General features: G+C 43.3%; 1 protein-coding gene across 1 annotated transcript; it reads left to right on the top strand.

The window, feature by feature from the left end:
• Window positions 1-205: 205 nt before the first annotated feature.
• On the top strand, window positions 206-8,608 carry RHO (rhodopsin). Its single transcript, XM_077451600.1, has 5 exons — window positions 206-692; window positions 1,432-1,600; window positions 3,174-3,339; window positions 4,604-4,843; window positions 6,879-8,608. The coding sequence occupies exons 1-5, from the start codon at window positions 332-334 to the stop codon at window positions 7,005-7,007; spliced, it is 1,065 nt and encodes a 354-aa protein (XP_077307726.1). The 5' UTR covers window positions 206-331; the 3' UTR covers window positions 7,008-8,608.
• The last annotated feature ends 4,831 nt before the right edge of the window (window positions 8,609-13,439 follow it).

Below are 13,439 nucleotides of genomic sequence, written 5' to 3'. Positions count from 1 at the left end.
ATTTCTCGTTGTCACTTTTAAATACACTTTCCTCCACTGTGTTTAACAGTGAGACAGGTGTAGTCTTAATACGTTTAGGAGAAGCCAATTAACACTTTGCAACCTTAGCTTGGATTACAATGATTAATGGAGATCTAAATCCCTGGGTGCTGACATTGGCAGTGGCAGCTTATGGAAGGTGGCACATTATAAAGAGCGGTGTACCTGCGGTCACTCTGTAGAGCGGCTCTTGCTGGGAACATAAAGTTTTTCTTGGGGTTCCTGAGAGGAGGGAGAAACACAGAAGTGGTTTCTGAGCCGAGGGGGGTGAGAACTTTCAAGAGCTGCCACCATGAACGGAACAGAAGGTCCCAATTTTTACATCCCCATGTCTAACAAGACTGGGGTAGTACGAAGCCCCTTCGACTACCCTCAGTATTACCTGGCAGAGCCATGGAAGTATTCAGTATTGGCCGCCTACATGTTCTTGCTCATCCTCCTCGGTTTCCCAATCAACTTTATGACCCTGTATGTCACCATCCAGCACAAGAAGCTCCGAACACCCTTAAACTACATCCTGCTAAATTTGGCGTTTGCCAACCACTTCATGGTCCTGTGTGGATTCACCATCACGATGTACACCTCCCTCCATGGATACTTTGTATTCGGACAGACTGGTTGCTACTTTGAAGGCTTCTTCGCTACCCTTGGTGGTAAGTCCATGTCCTTTGAAGGGGATCTGGTGTGAAGGACTGTTTTTGTCTTAGATGGAAATAGCCAGTAAAGTAGGGCAGTGAAGATGAATCTGTAGATATATCAATTGGGTCTGAAATAGGTATTGGGCTTCATGATAGATATCTTTTTTAAAGGTTGGTCAAGAAGTCGGGAAGGGGAAAGCTCTGGATTAGTTTACTAATGGATCAAGACCACTTAATCCTCTCATTATTAAAGGCGAGGACAGATCTAGGTGCTTCAAAGGCAACTGAAACTGGAAAGCTTTAGTTTTCGTAATAAACAGGACTTTCTGAGTCATCAAAGGGTAACACGTACAAGTGTTTTTTATATATACATTACTCTGACCTAATCTCCAGTTAACAAAAGTTGTGAAAGTCCAGTTTGGGGGTCATCGGTTGCACATTAGTCGGTATGGAGAGACACTATTGCAATTGCTCCCATTACATGATGCTGGTATCTGAGTACTCAAAGTAAATGGAGCCCATTTTTAAAACGGCCAAGACATAAAACGTAAAAAAAAAAAAAAAAACTTAAAGGGACAAACATTTAGAGAAAGCCCGTCATCTGAAAATCCAAGGCAAGTGCGGCTACAGTATTGCTAAAAGCTTTGGCTACCTACGCAATAAGGGAGGTGTATAGGAATCTAAGTGTAACATTGATGCTTCTGGGCACCTTGTTGGGTTCAAATCATTAATAATCCTCATTTCTGTCTGACAGGTGAAATTGCCCTTTGGTCCCTGGTGGTGTTGGCCATTGAGCGATACATTGTGGTCTGCAAGCCCATGAGCAATTTCCGATTTGGTGAGAACCATGCCATGATGGGTGTAGCATTCACCTGGATCATGGCCTTGGCTTGCGCTGTTCCTCCACTCTTCGGCTGGTCCAGGTACATCACAGTGAGAATCAATGAAATATGATTAAACCACCAGTTACCTTAACTTACCTACTCTGACATGAAGCCGATGCATATTTTCCTTTTCCCTCCTCCCCCATCCTCATTTACCATCATTACCTCCCTATCTCCTCTTTTGAGCTGTTTCAGATTTATTTAGAATCAATAGGCTGCAGATAACTTTAAAGTGTGGTTAAAGCCATAAATTCTAGATAAAGAAAGAAAGAGTTAAAACCTCTTCGGAGTTCATTACTGCTTTCTGCGTCCCACTGGGGAGATTTCACTTCCTGGACGCAAAAGAATTGGGAAGAAAATTGTTCAAAGTGAACAGAAATGCCATCTTAGACAGTTGTCTCCATAGGAAGATTTTGCCTTGCCTCTGATGACAGAATTTCCCATCACTTGATAATGGTCACCGGGACACATAGAGGGCCACAGTAGAGGGACTGAGAGAAACAAACATTTGTCAAAGGGCTTAACCTTCCCCTACTCTGGGTAATGAGTTGGATTAATTCCTGAATGCACAAAACATAACTAGATACTTACATTTTTAGGTAAGAAATTGTTGATTTTGTGAATATCTGATTGCCATCTGGGGGATCAGGAAGTAAATTGTTTTTCTCCCACTGGAGCAAATAAGGCCATGCTATTGTGTTTTTTTTACCTTCCTCTGGATCAACTGAGTATATAGGGTTCTGTATATGGAGGTTTTCCATGTATTCTATTTATTTATTTTTTTCCATTGGTTGAACTAGGTGGACTTGTGTCTTTTTTTTCAACCTAACTATATAACTCTACCTACATTCATACATTTTTTGTTTTTAGTTTCATTTTTTTGGATGGAGTTGGGGAAGGTAGAGGTAAAAGGAACTCTTTCATTGGGGAGAGATTTTTCAGTGACAACTAAAATGGAAATTCTGCTTATTCTGGGGAGATTTACGGTTGTGTCTCCAGGAACTGCAAGAAAATGTCCAAAGCAGGACATGAATAACAAAAATATTAGGTAGGGGTTTTAGCCATTCCCTGCTCTATCCAAACCCGCTTTGGTAGGGACAGTCCCTATATGTCCTATTCTTTCTTACTCCATTGTTTTGATTGTTGAGGTTGTTTGATTATTGTCTATTCTAGATTTTTTTTTATGCAGATCTACACATCACACCTCAAAAATCAAAACTAGGGAGGAAGTAAGAATAAGACACGCAGGGACTGTCCCTACCCAAGCAGGACATTTGAAGTAATCAAATTAAATCTGACCTCCAGCCCTCTCTTCAGTCTTGCTCAGTTGTACAGTTCTCCTCTTCAGGACTTAAATTGCTTATTCTAATTTCACTGCACAATGTGAGCTTCTCACAATATGCATTAGAAGCTTAAGCAGGTTAGATAGAGCCTGTCTCATTTCCTGGCTGGAGGTTGTCTAGCATTATCTAGTCCTTTCCTTCCCAGCCTGACTGTCCCTGTCCTGCCCCTGTCCTGCCCCTTTCATTCTTCAACCTCAGTTCTTTCAATTATGGATTTATAAAGTCTACTCTTCCCAGATTTCCTGACCATGTCCTCTGTTCTCTTCCAGATACATCCCTGAAGGAATGCAGTGCTCATGTGGAGTTGACTACTATACTCTGAAGCCCGAGGTCAACAATGAGTCCTTTGTCATCTACATGTTCGTTGTCCACTTCCTCATCCCTCTGATCATCATTTCCTTCTGCTATGGACGTCTGGTGTGCACTGTGAAAGAGGTAGGTGCTGAGGGCAGGACCACTTACCTTCTGGGGGTCTACAAACCTTCTACATTCATTCTTACCCCTTTCCTTACCATGATCAATCACTTAACCTGTTCTATTCAGAAGATTTCTCTTTACTTAATGACCATCAGCCATCACCCTAGCTGAACTTCCAAGAGGATTATGTACTGAACTTCCATATCAGTAGAAACACCAATGCTTTTCAAGGTGAGAAGACAGAGACCCCACCTACCCTTGAAAAAGAGGGTCTGCATACCCTCAAAACATTGGTTTTTCTACTGATATTGGACTTCAGTAAATAGTCATATGGGAAGCTTGCTTGTAGTGCTAGCTTTGGATTTGCACAGTGTCACCATTTAGCCAAGCAGCCACCCCTACAGATGGGTTATATGAGGGTTGTGCAGTGTAGTTACAAGTTTTGCCTTTGGATGCACTTCAACTATAGAAGAGCAGAATGAGGCAGGTGAGGTCCTCCCAGTGCTCTTTCCACCTTAAACAGAGGAGTAACAGAGGAAATATACTGGTATTATGTGGTATCATCTACAGCCCTCTTAAAGAAGTGTGTCAGATTCACTTTAGAATGAGTAATTGTGTTTTGTTAACTGACAGTGGAATGCATTGTAAGTGTTAGTGACAAACTATGCAATATCAGAGAACTTCCTAGAGCAGCGGTCATCAACCCTGTCCTCAGGGCCCACTAACAGGCCAGGTTTGCAAGATAACTGAAATACATCACAGGTGATATCATTTGCTGCTCATTATTGCAGTATTCTAGTTCGCATCTACCCAAGGTAATACATAAAACCTGGCCTGTTAGTGGGCCCTGAGGACAGGGTTGGTGACCACTGTCCTAGAGAGTTCACAGGCATTATGAAGGCTGGCGTTGCTATTAAGTTAGCAAACAAAATGGCATCCTCCACAAGTTCATCCCATGTTCAGTGGCACTTTTATTTGAAAAGGGCTTGTGTCAATGGGCAAATGCAACTTGCTTTCAGGTGAACTTAGATTGCATTTAGATGAATTTGAGATGCTGCTGAGACCATTCAGAGTTCCTTCATGTGTGCATTTGACCTTCTTGTGATTTGAGTTAACCTGTTTCAAGCTGGTTAGTATGGGGAGAAACACTATTCTGATGCATACAAAAAGCCTGTTTACCCAGAACCTAATGGTGGGAGGTGGGTGTGGTGGAGGTGGGTGTGGTGGAAGGTAAGAGTCCTTTGTGCTTCCTACTTACCCTTGGCCCTCTTCTCCTCCACAGGCTGCAGCCCAGCAGCAAGAATCAGCCACCACCCAGAAGGCAGAGAAAGAAGTCACCCGCATGGTCATCATTATGGTCATTTTCTTCCTGATTTGCTGGGTCCCCTATGCCTATGTTGCATTCTACATCTTCACCCACCAAGGCTCAGAGTTCGGCCCGATTTTCATGACCGTGCCAGCTTTCTTTGCCAAGAGCTCTGCCATCTACAACCCTGTCATCTACATTATGCTGAACAAACAGGTATGTTGATTGTTTGTATAATCATCCCCTTCTACACAATCAGCCCTCGCTTGTCTTCTCTGATTCTCCACCTTTTCCAACATCTGGTTCCTGATACTCCAACCTTCGTTGGCCTGAATTGCTATTTTGCAATGCCTACTGTGTTGATGTTATCTCCTCCCTGTCTGTGTTTTCTGATTTAAAACAGCTAGTAAAAAGGTATGCTAATGTGGAGGGTGGTACCTCACTATCCATTCTTGTGATTGTATGAAGACAGTGCTGCATGGCATGGGGTACTGCCATGGTGCAGGATGAGAATGAAAATAATAAAATGTGATAGGTACAAAGTCCTCCAAGATAGTAAAGCTACAGAATAGGCATTAGACAGTGGAAGGAGCAGGACCTCCAACAATGCAAAGTTACAGAATGAGAATTAGATATTGGAAGGAGCAGGACCTCCAACAATGCAAAGTTACAGAATGAGAATTAGATATTGGAAGGAGCAGGACCTCCAAAAATGTGAAGCTATAGAATGAGAATTGGGCAGTGGAAGGTGTAGGACCTCCAACAATGTGAAGCTACACAATTAGATTTAGAAATTGGAAGGAGCAGGACCTCCAAGAATGAAAGGGACAAAATGAGAATTAGGCAGTGGAAGGAGCAGGACCTCCAACAATGTGAAGCTATAGAATGAGAATTGGGCAGTGGAAGGTGTAGGACCTCCAACAATGAGAAGCTATAGAATGAGAATTGGGCAGTGGAAGGAGTAGGACCTCCAACAATGTGAAGCTACACAATTATATTTAGATATTGGAAGGAGTAGGACCTCCAAGAATGAAAGGGACAAAATGAGAATTAGGCAGTGGAAGGAGCAGGACCTCCAACAATGTGAAGCTATAGAATGAGAATTGGGCAGTGGAAGGTGTAGGACCTCCAACAATGTGAAGCTACACAATTATATTTAGATATTGGAAGGAGTAGGACCTCCAAGAATGAAAGGGACAAAATGAGAATTAGGCAGTGGAAGGAGCAGGACCTCCAACAATGAGAAGCTATAGAATGAGAATTTGGCAGTGGAAGGAGTAGGACCTCCAACAATGTGAAGCTATAGAATGAAAATTAGGCAGTGGAAAGAGTAGGACCTCCTACAATGCAAAGCCACAAAATGAGATTTGGCTATGAGAAGAAGAAGGACCTCCAAGCAGGATCTCCAAAGATGCATAGGGTCAAATTAGAATTAGGCAGTGGAAAGAGCAGGACCTACATCAATGTGAAGCTACAGAATTAGAATTGGGCAGTAGAAGGAGTAGGGGCTCCTACAATGAAAAGCTACAGAAGAAAATATTTAGATCTTGGGATGAGCAGGAGTACCAATGCTACAGAACCAGAATTAAATATTACAGGAAACAGACCCTCCAAGCAGGGCTGCTGTTGGGAAATCATAGGGACACAGATTACTCAATTATTTCTCTGTAGCCTCAGCTGCAGAATGAATGAAGAGGAAGCACCCTGTACAGAGTCTCCCTGTTCATTTACAAATGGAGGTATTGTAAACACAAAGGGATTGGTTCCAGTAATTGCACACACTCCTTCTGCTCTTGGTCCCTGTTGAACTTATAGGACCTGGGCCCCATAAAGAAAGGCAGAAGCTACCTCCATATCAAGTATGCAAAGCTACAGAATGGGAATTAGGCAGTAGTAAGAGCAGGGCTTTCAAGAACCCAATAGGAATTATCAGTGAAAGGAAGTGATAAGCCAGTAAAAGCAACAAGGCCTGCAACAATGTGAAACTACTGAAAAAGAATTAGAAACAGAATCCACTGGTAGGACAGATTATTTCATAAGAGGAGAATCACTAACTAAAAGAAACAAAACCATCCAGCTCAGATATTTTAGGAAATGAGAGATAGACAGTGGAGGTTCTCAAGCAACACAGATTTTATCACAAGAAGAGATGTGCAACATAAAGTAGAGAGTGGTGAGTGAAGTAAGAAGATCTACAGGTATTTCTCAGCCTCATCTATTCCACTAATGACTGCTTTCTTTCTCCCCATAGTTCCGTAACTGCATGATCACCACCCTGTGCTGTGGCAAAAATCCCTTTGGAGATGACGATGCCTCCTCTGCTGCCACTTCCAAGACAGAAGCCACCTCTGTCTCTACCAGCCAGGTGTCACCTGCATAAGATCATCGTCCAAGCCTGTGTCAGGGTGCGCTGCCTCACTCAGCTCCCGCTACCCCATCTCCGCATCCTCCTTGTTAAGGCAAAGAATGCCGCCATATCCCCTTATAAATACCTGAAACATATTTTGCCCAGAAGGGGTAAGAGCCTCTCCCAACCCCTTCGCTGCTGAAACCGACTGCATTAAATTGCTTTGCAATGCGATGGAGCCATTATGGCAGCGAAGGGGTTTGTTTCACCAACTAAACAAGGCAAGAATTTGCCCAGAATTGTAAATACCTCAAGGCCGAGGAATAGCTGTTAGCCTGGAAACGCCTTCTGCACAAATAAAGACAAGAGACTTTAAGCAACAAATGTCCTAGAATCGGCAGCCCTTGGGTGTTGATACCATGGCGCAAAGCAGTGTCTGGCCAGTTCATCTTGCTAAATTTGTCTTTGTAATACAATGGAGGGTTTTTTGTAATACGTTATAAAAATTCCAGTTTTCTGCTTATTTATCTTTTTTTTTTTTCTTTCTTTTGGGTAACGTCTGATAGTGAGGTTAGACAGACCCTCTACAGCTGTAATAACGAGCACTTTGCAAGTAAAAAAATACAAAAAAAAATATTTTTAGCTGTCTTGTTATTTAATTTACTTTTTCAACCCCAACTCTCTAAACTGTGTACTGACCATAAAGAGCTGCGCGCCACCAAAAATTCGTCATCGTTGGCGATGTTCTCCATATTCTTCTGTTGCTACTTATGGCCAAGTGAGGCTTCCGAGGCACACAAAAAAAATGCAATTCAGTTGAAAAGAGTTTTGGTCTTGTGTTTGATAACGAAGCAACCTCTCAGGCAACTAACTTTGTCTTGGTGTTTTTGAGCCAATAAGAGACAAGTTAGCTCATAGTCCATCTTTTACACCAACTGATTCTTGCTGTTGTAAAGTTTAGCACCATTTTAAAGGTCTTGTTGGCTTCCCATATGGCAAAGTCAACATTGATCTTCTACCCCATTGGTGTCCTTCTCTTCCACCCCGTTGAGGTTCTTACTTTAAATTTAGCATTTGAGGAGCTATCAATTTCACTGCCAGAAGAAGGCATGTCAGTGAGGGACTTCTGGCAGAAGGACTTTATAATAGCATTAGTATCCTCAAGCCCCGCAACAATACCTGCATTGTTGTGCCCGTGAGATATCAAAAAAAAAAACACTCCTTTCGTTTTTTATAACCAATTTAAGCTGCGGAAATGAATATTTTAGTTTCTGAGGCAGGTTCCTTTTATTTCACAAGGGAACGACTGAACGGGGAACAGAGGGGGCTGTGGGGCCGCTCTGCACCCCTTCACGAAGCGCCCCCCTCTGAAAAAGCCAACCTGCGGAACTATGCGGTACCGACAATATGTTTGTATATAGGAATAAAGATTTATGTAGCTGTGTGTGCACCTTGGTATTCACATGTATGCGTGCACACGTATAGGCAGGTATATACTCTGTATACAAGAGTGTGGTCATATGGTGTCTCAATGGGAAGATGATCAATGTAATACAATCTTTCCTGATAGTAGCTGTTTATTTTCTGTACAATAAGATAGCAGATATTTCCACATAAAAACATTTCCTGCTTAAGTGTGTGTCTTTGTATATATCTTCATGTTGGGGAGAATGGGTGATCAAAAGTTGGAAAGAGTAGGGGGGAGGTTTTAGTAGGTTGTCTGTGATAGACATAAACAAAGGAGGGTTAAAACCAACACTTTTCAATGTAAAATGTGTCCCCATTGGAAGTTTCTCCTCTATTCCTGGTCTGGTGGCAACTCAAAGTTTTGGATTTACGGTGACCTTAGGGATCAGGACACAGACAGGGAAAAAGGTGACAGTGGTTCTATCTCCTCACCGCTCTATCCAACTCTTAAAAAACGGCCAGGAATTGTAATTGTTTTCCATCCATACTCCATTATAGGTAGAGTCAACCTAGGCTAACATGATGAGTATTAGATATCTGGAAAATTGATGTCCATACTTAAAAAAACTGTCCCTTTTCTAATGGCTCATTACTTAGCCTACTATAGGTAGAGTAGGCCGACATGGTGAGTGCCTGGAATATCGGTGAAGTCAACCTAGGCTGACATGATGATTACCAGGTTTCTGCTAAATTGATGTCCATACTTAAAAAAATTGTCCTTTTTCTAATGGCTCATTACTTAGCCTACTATAGGTAGAGTAGGCTGACATGGTGAGTGCCTGGAATATGGATGAAGTCAACCTAGGCTGACATGATGAGGTTTCTGGAAAATTGTTGTCCACACTTACCATGATTTTCTTTGTCCTGGTGGCTCATCATTTCAGTCTACTATGGGTAGAGTTGGCTGACATGATGAGTACCAGGAATTTGAAAAACTGGTGGGAAGAATGGGTGATTAATAGGTAAAGTAGAGAAGGGTTGTAATGGGATGTTTGTAATGGAGATGAACAGGGGAGAGTTGGAACCTACACTTTTCATGGGAAAAGTGTTCCCAACTTCCCATTGGAAGATTTTCCCTCTATTTCTGTTCTAGTGTCAACTTAAAATTTTGGTCTTACTCTCACTTTCATACACAATGACATTAGTGATCAGGGAAACTAGAGAGACTGAATCTTGATAACAGAGATAAACATGAAAAAAAGGTCTCAGGGGTTCTATCCTTTACCCACTTGATTATTCGAAATTGGAAAATTGCTGTCCAAGTATGGGTTTTTCTTGGTGGTTCATCTTGTCAGCATAGCTGGAGTTGGAATAGGCTAACACAATGAGTACCAGGTATCTGGAAAACTGTTGTCCATACTTATCATAATTTTCCTTTCCTGTGGCTCTTCATGTCCTACTATGTGCGGAGAAGATTGACATGATGAGTACCAGGAATTTAAAAAACTGTTGAGAAGAATAGATGATTAATAGTAGGATAGAGTAGGGGAGGGATGCAATGGGTTGCCTCTAATGGCTATAACCATGGGTGGGTTAAAACCAACCATTTTTAATTTTTTATGGGAAAAGGTGTCCCTATTGGCAGTTCCCCTCTATTCCTGTTCTGGTCGCAACCCTAATTTTTTGTTTTACTCTCACTATCACTCCCAGTGACAATAGTGATCAAGGCAGTTAGAGAGATTGAATCCCCCAAAAGAAGCACAGACAGGAAAAAAAAAAGTGACATTGGTGCTATCCCCTCATCACTCTATCCAAAATTAAAAAAAAACTGTTGTCCATACTTACCAAAATGTTCCTTTCCTGGTGGGTCATCATTTCAACCTACTATGGGTACAGTGGGCTGACATGATGAGTAATAGAAGATTTGGAAAACTGTTGTCAAGCCATACTCCACTATGGGTAAAGTCAACCTAAGCAGAAATGATGAGTACCAGGAATTAGGAAAATTGTTGTCCATACTTACCATACTTGTGCTTTCTTGGCAGCTCATCATGTCAGTCTACTGTGCGTAGAGTAGTCTGAAATGGTGAGTACCAAGAATTTGGAAAATTTTCATCCATCCATACTCCACTATGGGTGAAGTCAACCTAGGCCAACATTATGAGTACCAGGAATCTGGAATATTATTGTCCATACTTACAATAAATGTTCTTTACTGATGGCTCATAATGTCAGTCTGCTATGGATGGAGAAGGCTGACTTAATGAGTACCAGGAACTTGGGAAATCATTGTCCATCCATAGTCTTCCTAGGCTGATATGATGAGTACCAGAAATCTAGAAAATTGTTGTACATACTAACCACAATTTTCATTTTCTGGTGGCTCATCATATCAGCCTCGGTTACCTCGGACCTCGCAACCCATAGCACTGTTGTTGATTGATATGATGAGTACAAGGGTTATGTTTTGTCTTTAGTTTTATTTCAAGACCCACCTTCCATGCAGGTAAGGTGGTCCTAGCATCAGATATTTTTTTTCATGTTAAAATATATCTAACACCTAAAACAAAAATGTAATTTCTTGATCATACATCACGGGACACAGGAGCTTCATTACATAGTGGGTTATATAGGCACCTCTGGTGATTGGACACTGGTTGACCCAATTAAAGAGAATTCCTCCCCTATATAACCCCTCCCATCAGGGAGGCACCTCAGTTTTTTCGCCAGTGTCTGGTCGATGGTCACGTAAAACTTAGCTCTATGCGGGTCCCGGCGAGGGCCGAAGGGCTACAACAAACCGGATCCATACCTCGGGCCGATAATTGACTCCCAAGATGGTATGGTACCCGGGCCTCGTCTGCCGAAGACACGAGGTTTTGCCTGTAAGTCCTCTCCATTGGAAGACTGGACTCTGGGACAACCAGACTTGGGGTACTGTTTACTCAGGGCGCCCGTAAGTTTCTGGCAGAGTTTTTTACAAGGCCCAGGTAGGAGAATCTTTTCGTAAGATTCCCAGATACGCCTGAAGGTTGGCTAACAATACCCGCCGTGATGGGTGAAGGCTGGAATTGGTCTGAACACAGCAATTCCTGCGGCGGGGAACAGGTATGGGAAGTCATCCTATATATTTTAATATATGAATGGATTTCTTCATTTTGAGTAGTTGTATGTCTTACCTGGTTTCCACCACTTGAGGGAGTAAGAGCAAGCCTGATGCATACTTACATGCCTTTCAAACAAAACACGCTCAGTGAAATGCCTGGTCCTCCCAGCTATTCACGTCTCCTTGCAGTCCCTGCCACAATATAAGTAAAAAAGGGGTCCAACGCAGATCGGGGGGTCTCAGGTCACTCCTTTTGGGTTCCCCTTCCCCCCCCGGATCCCGCGGTCCTCGTGCACGCGCGCGGGCGCGTGCACGCGCGCCGGGCGCGCTCCCGGCCTAATAGGGAAAAGGGGGGGGGTTGTGGTTGCCAGCTGTGCACAATCAAGTGCTCCAGACTGCAATGCAGGCGCCAAAACGGCCGATTTTAAAAGCCCAGAGCGTCAGGGGACTGTAAGGTGAGACACAGGAGCTGTGGGCTGTAAGCATCCGTGGGATTGGATCCAGGCGAACCTTAAGACACCTACTCGGCATCATATTGTGCAGTTAAGCTTATATTGATTTATTGTGAGACTTTAAGCACAACAAAGTGATTGCATTTTACACTAGTAACTCTGCTTTGTAGCTCAGTACTATGTCTCCTCGTAAGAGGGTTTCAGGGGCAGGTAACAAAAGCACTGGCAGGTCACCGCCTGGGTCCAGGGGTTCTAAAGGTGCATGCAGATTACCATCCCCCTCTGCAAGAGTGGAGCCTGCATCTCAAGACGAGTCAGTGCCCCTTTCAGGCTTTGCAGCCTCTCCTAATGTCGCAGCCCCGGTCTATGTCACTGAGGACTCCCTTAGGGCTTCATTGGAGAGTTTTGAAGGGAGGATAATGAATTTTATTTCTGCTTCCCTAAAAGATAGCAAGAAAAGGGGTAGATCCCCTCCCTCTGCTGAAATCCCTCTCTCAGACAGCTGCTCTGAAAATGAGGAGAGATCCCTATCTTTGGAAAGGGATCATGAGCAGTCGGATCAGTCAGAAGATGAGGAGTCAGTCCCCTCCTCCCAGGCACTCAGAAAGCAGGTGCAGTATTATACTGAATTGGTGCGTACCACGTTCAGAATGCCAGCTACTGAAGTCGCTACATCCTCTGTCTCTTCCCTGGGAGTCAGGAAAGCTCCACAGACTGCTTGTTCCTTCCCAATTCATCCTTTAATGGCTGACTTGATGTATAAGGACTGGGGACATCCCGATAAACTGTTTACTCCTCCCAAGAGGTTTTCTATGTATTATCCCGTGGAGGAAAGCTTCACCAAGAAATGGGGGGCCCCATCTGTGGATGCGGCTATCTCTTGTGTGAATAAAAACCTAACTTGTCCTTTGGATAATGCGCAGGTATTTAAGGACCCAGCTGACAAAAGACTGGAAACCTTGTTAAAAGCCTCCTTTTCCATGGCCGGCGCTGTGGTGCAACCTACAGTCGCAGCCGTGGGGTTGTGTCAGTTCCTTAAGGAACAGGTTAAACAGATGTTTGGACTTCTTCCTAATGAGGAAGTAGAGAAATATGCAGAGATGCCTCACATCTTATGTTTCATAATTGATGCGATTTTGGATTCTGTCCAACAAGCATCACGTTTGTCCCTCATGCTGGTACACATGCGTAGGGCTCTATGGCTAAAAAATTGGGCTGCTGAAATGTCATGCAAAAAGCATTTGACTGGGTTCCCGTTTAAAGGGGAACGGTTGTTTGGAGAGGAATTAGATAAATTCGTCCAAAATATTTCAGGAGGTAAATCTACACTCCTTCCAGTCAAGAAGAGTAAACGTCCTTCATTCAGGCGTACTCTTTCTCCCGAAACGTCGAGCTCTAAACAGTGGCGACGGCCTTCTCAGCCCTCCTCGGCTGCAAAGCCTCAGGGCCGAGCCCAGGGACAGAAAAGGACTTGGGGGCGGAAGCCTGCCAAGCAGTCCT

Source organism: Lithobates pipiens, unplaced genomic scaffold, assembly GCF_037356315.1.
Source record: "Lithobates pipiens isolate NorthernLeopardFrog02 unplaced genomic scaffold, aLitPip1_a1.2 Scaffold_23, whole genome shotgun sequence".
NCBI classification, from domain to species: domain Eukaryota; kingdom Metazoa; phylum Chordata; class Amphibia; order Anura; family Ranidae; genus Lithobates; species Lithobates pipiens.
This window is presented reverse-complemented; position numbering and strand designations above follow the sequence as displayed.

Excerpts from the sequence above, each read along its gene's own strand:
- RHO (XM_077451600.1), top strand. The coding sequence starts at position 332 with ATGAACGGAACAGAAGGTCCCAATTTTTACATCCCCATGTCTAACAAG. Across the intron at positions 1,601-3,173 it reads CCACTCTTCGGCTGGTCCAG|ATACATCCCTGAAGGAATGC; the intron begins GTACATCACAGT and ends GTTCTCTTCCAG. Across the intron at positions 3,340-4,603 it reads TGGTGTGCACTGTGAAAGAG|GCTGCAGCCCAGCAGCAAGA; the intron begins GTAGGTGCTGAG and ends TCTCCTCCACAG.